Genomic DNA, 1938 nt, shown 5'->3' on the forward strand with positions numbered 1-1938 from the left:
GGTTTTGGGGTGGGGGAAGGAGAGAGAAGGGAGGAAGGAATAAGGGCAAGAGCTTCTTGCTCTTTTTTTCTAGATGAATTTGTAAGCATATTGGTGTTGCTGGGAGGAGTTTCACAAGTTAACCAGTCAACATTTCCAGTTGCTGAGGTTCTGCATCAACTCCATCTTGGGCTAACTTGAAACTTAAAATTGCTTGATCATTCCAGAGAATAAGTTCAATGCAGAATGTTTTTGTTTGGGAAACAATTGTTTTGTTTCATAAATAAGTGTCTAAAAGTGGGCCCATAAAATGGCATATTAAGGGCAACCCTTGCTCTAAGTAGAGTTGGCAGTGAAGACAGTTGCACAGTGAATGTTACACAGTGAATGTACACAGTTACACATTTGGAGGGGAACCTTTGTTGAAAACACACCTCTGTATTCATAATTCTTTCCTCCACAGCTTGGAAAATGCCACTTGTGGAAAAATCATTGCACAGCATTGCAATTAAAGAAGTTAAGCTTCTCTAAACTATCAACAGAGTTACTTACTAGAAGTGGTTGCTAGTTCCCCAGTTCTTCCCGGTGTAAAGAATATCAGCAGGTTAATTAGAAGATGTGTTTGAAAGGGTTGTGTTAGGCTTACCTCTTGTTACCTTTGGCTTTCTGTGACTACTTCAGTTGTGACTAATCCCCAGGGTGAAATGGTGTAGTATCATCCTGGGTGGAGAAGTGTAGGTGCCCTTCCTCTGGGACTGAGAAGAGCAAAATATCACTGCAGTACTTCTTAAGCTGCTGAATTCTTGTGTGAATTAAGGCTTGTCTGAGAAGGTAGTCAGAGTAATTATTTGTTTATGAAGTGGGTTGGGCTCTATGGGGAGAGGAGCTCTTTAACTCTTGCAGTATGAACATCCTCACAGGAATTTGTACTGGAATGTATTCTGCAAGTTTGTCTATCAGTAGGAATCTACCAGAGAAAAGAAGGAGGTTGTTTCCTTCCATTCTGTGTTACCTCCAAAGCTGTGTGATTGCCAAAGCAGTTTTGGCTGTTGCTCACTCCTTACTCCTTTGTAACTTCTTCTCACAGAACAAAGTCGCCGTGATGACCTGGAGAGCCTGGGCTATGTGCTCATGTATTTCAACCTGGGCTCCCTGCCCTGGCAGGGCCTCAAGGCTGCCACCAAGCGCCAAAAGTACGAGAGGATCAGCGAGAAAAAGATGTCAACGCCCATTGAGGTGCTCTGCAAAGGGTACCCTTGTAAGTGCTCTGGTCTTGATGGGTGTCTTGTCTGATGGATGGCTTGCTCTCCTGCTAGAAGGGCAGTGCCCAGTACCCCAGGCCAGGGTGTGGTGCTGACATCGGTGATGAGAAGGATAAGAGATTGGTGGTGATACAATTCTGTTTCAGAAGTGGGAAATGTGTTTTTGTGGAGAGTCAAGCTTTTGTGTTAGTAAGTGCAGAGAGTGCTGAGAGGGATCTTCACGACCTTAGGAACAGGTTGGAAGGGGAGTTGGACAGTGAGGTGAGAAGATGTGCTGATGGTCCTCGGTTTTTACTGGTTAATGAGGATGAGGACTAACAATAATGAATCCCAGAAATAACCAGGCAGTGAAGTGGCAAATGAAGTTCTCTGTAGGTAAAAGTGGAGTAATGTCTATGAGAGGCAAGAGAAGGCTTGGTCCTTATGTCATGCGCAGAATAGTAGGCTCTGAGCTAACCAGTGCCACTCACCAGTGAGCTGTTGAGGTTAAAATAGGTGGTTCTGTGAAAGTGGTAACTTTGTACTTTGTGGCTATTGGGTGTTAGGAATTACTTGGAAAGAGAAGAAATCCAAACAGTGTGTATAAACCCATGGCCCACTCGCACCTTGTGTGGACTGTGCAGCTGTGATCCATCCCACTATTTCTGAAAGGGTGCAATAGAACACTCTTGGGGAAGAGTGGCTGGAAAGCTGCCTG

The 1938-nt window shown here is 44.5% G+C and overlaps 1 protein-coding gene across 1 annotated transcript in view; it reads left to right on the forward strand.

Moving 5' to 3' along the window:
- Positions 1-1938, forward strand: part of CSNK1E (casein kinase 1, epsilon) — an 18747-nt gene that overhangs the window by 12763 nt on the left and 4046 nt on the right. Inside the window, exon 5 of the mRNA XM_010021055.1 lies at positions 1067-1237. Coding sequence (XP_010019357.1) covers positions 1067-1237 — 171 coding nt within the window. The remainder of the gene's footprint in view (positions 1-1066; positions 1238-1938) is intronic.

Source organism: Nestor notabilis, unplaced genomic scaffold, assembly GCF_000696875.1.
Source record: "Nestor notabilis isolate BGI_N333 unplaced genomic scaffold, ASM69687v1 scaffold22008, whole genome shotgun sequence".
Classification (NCBI taxonomy): domain Eukaryota; kingdom Metazoa; phylum Chordata; class Aves; order Psittaciformes; family Psittacidae; genus Nestor; species Nestor notabilis.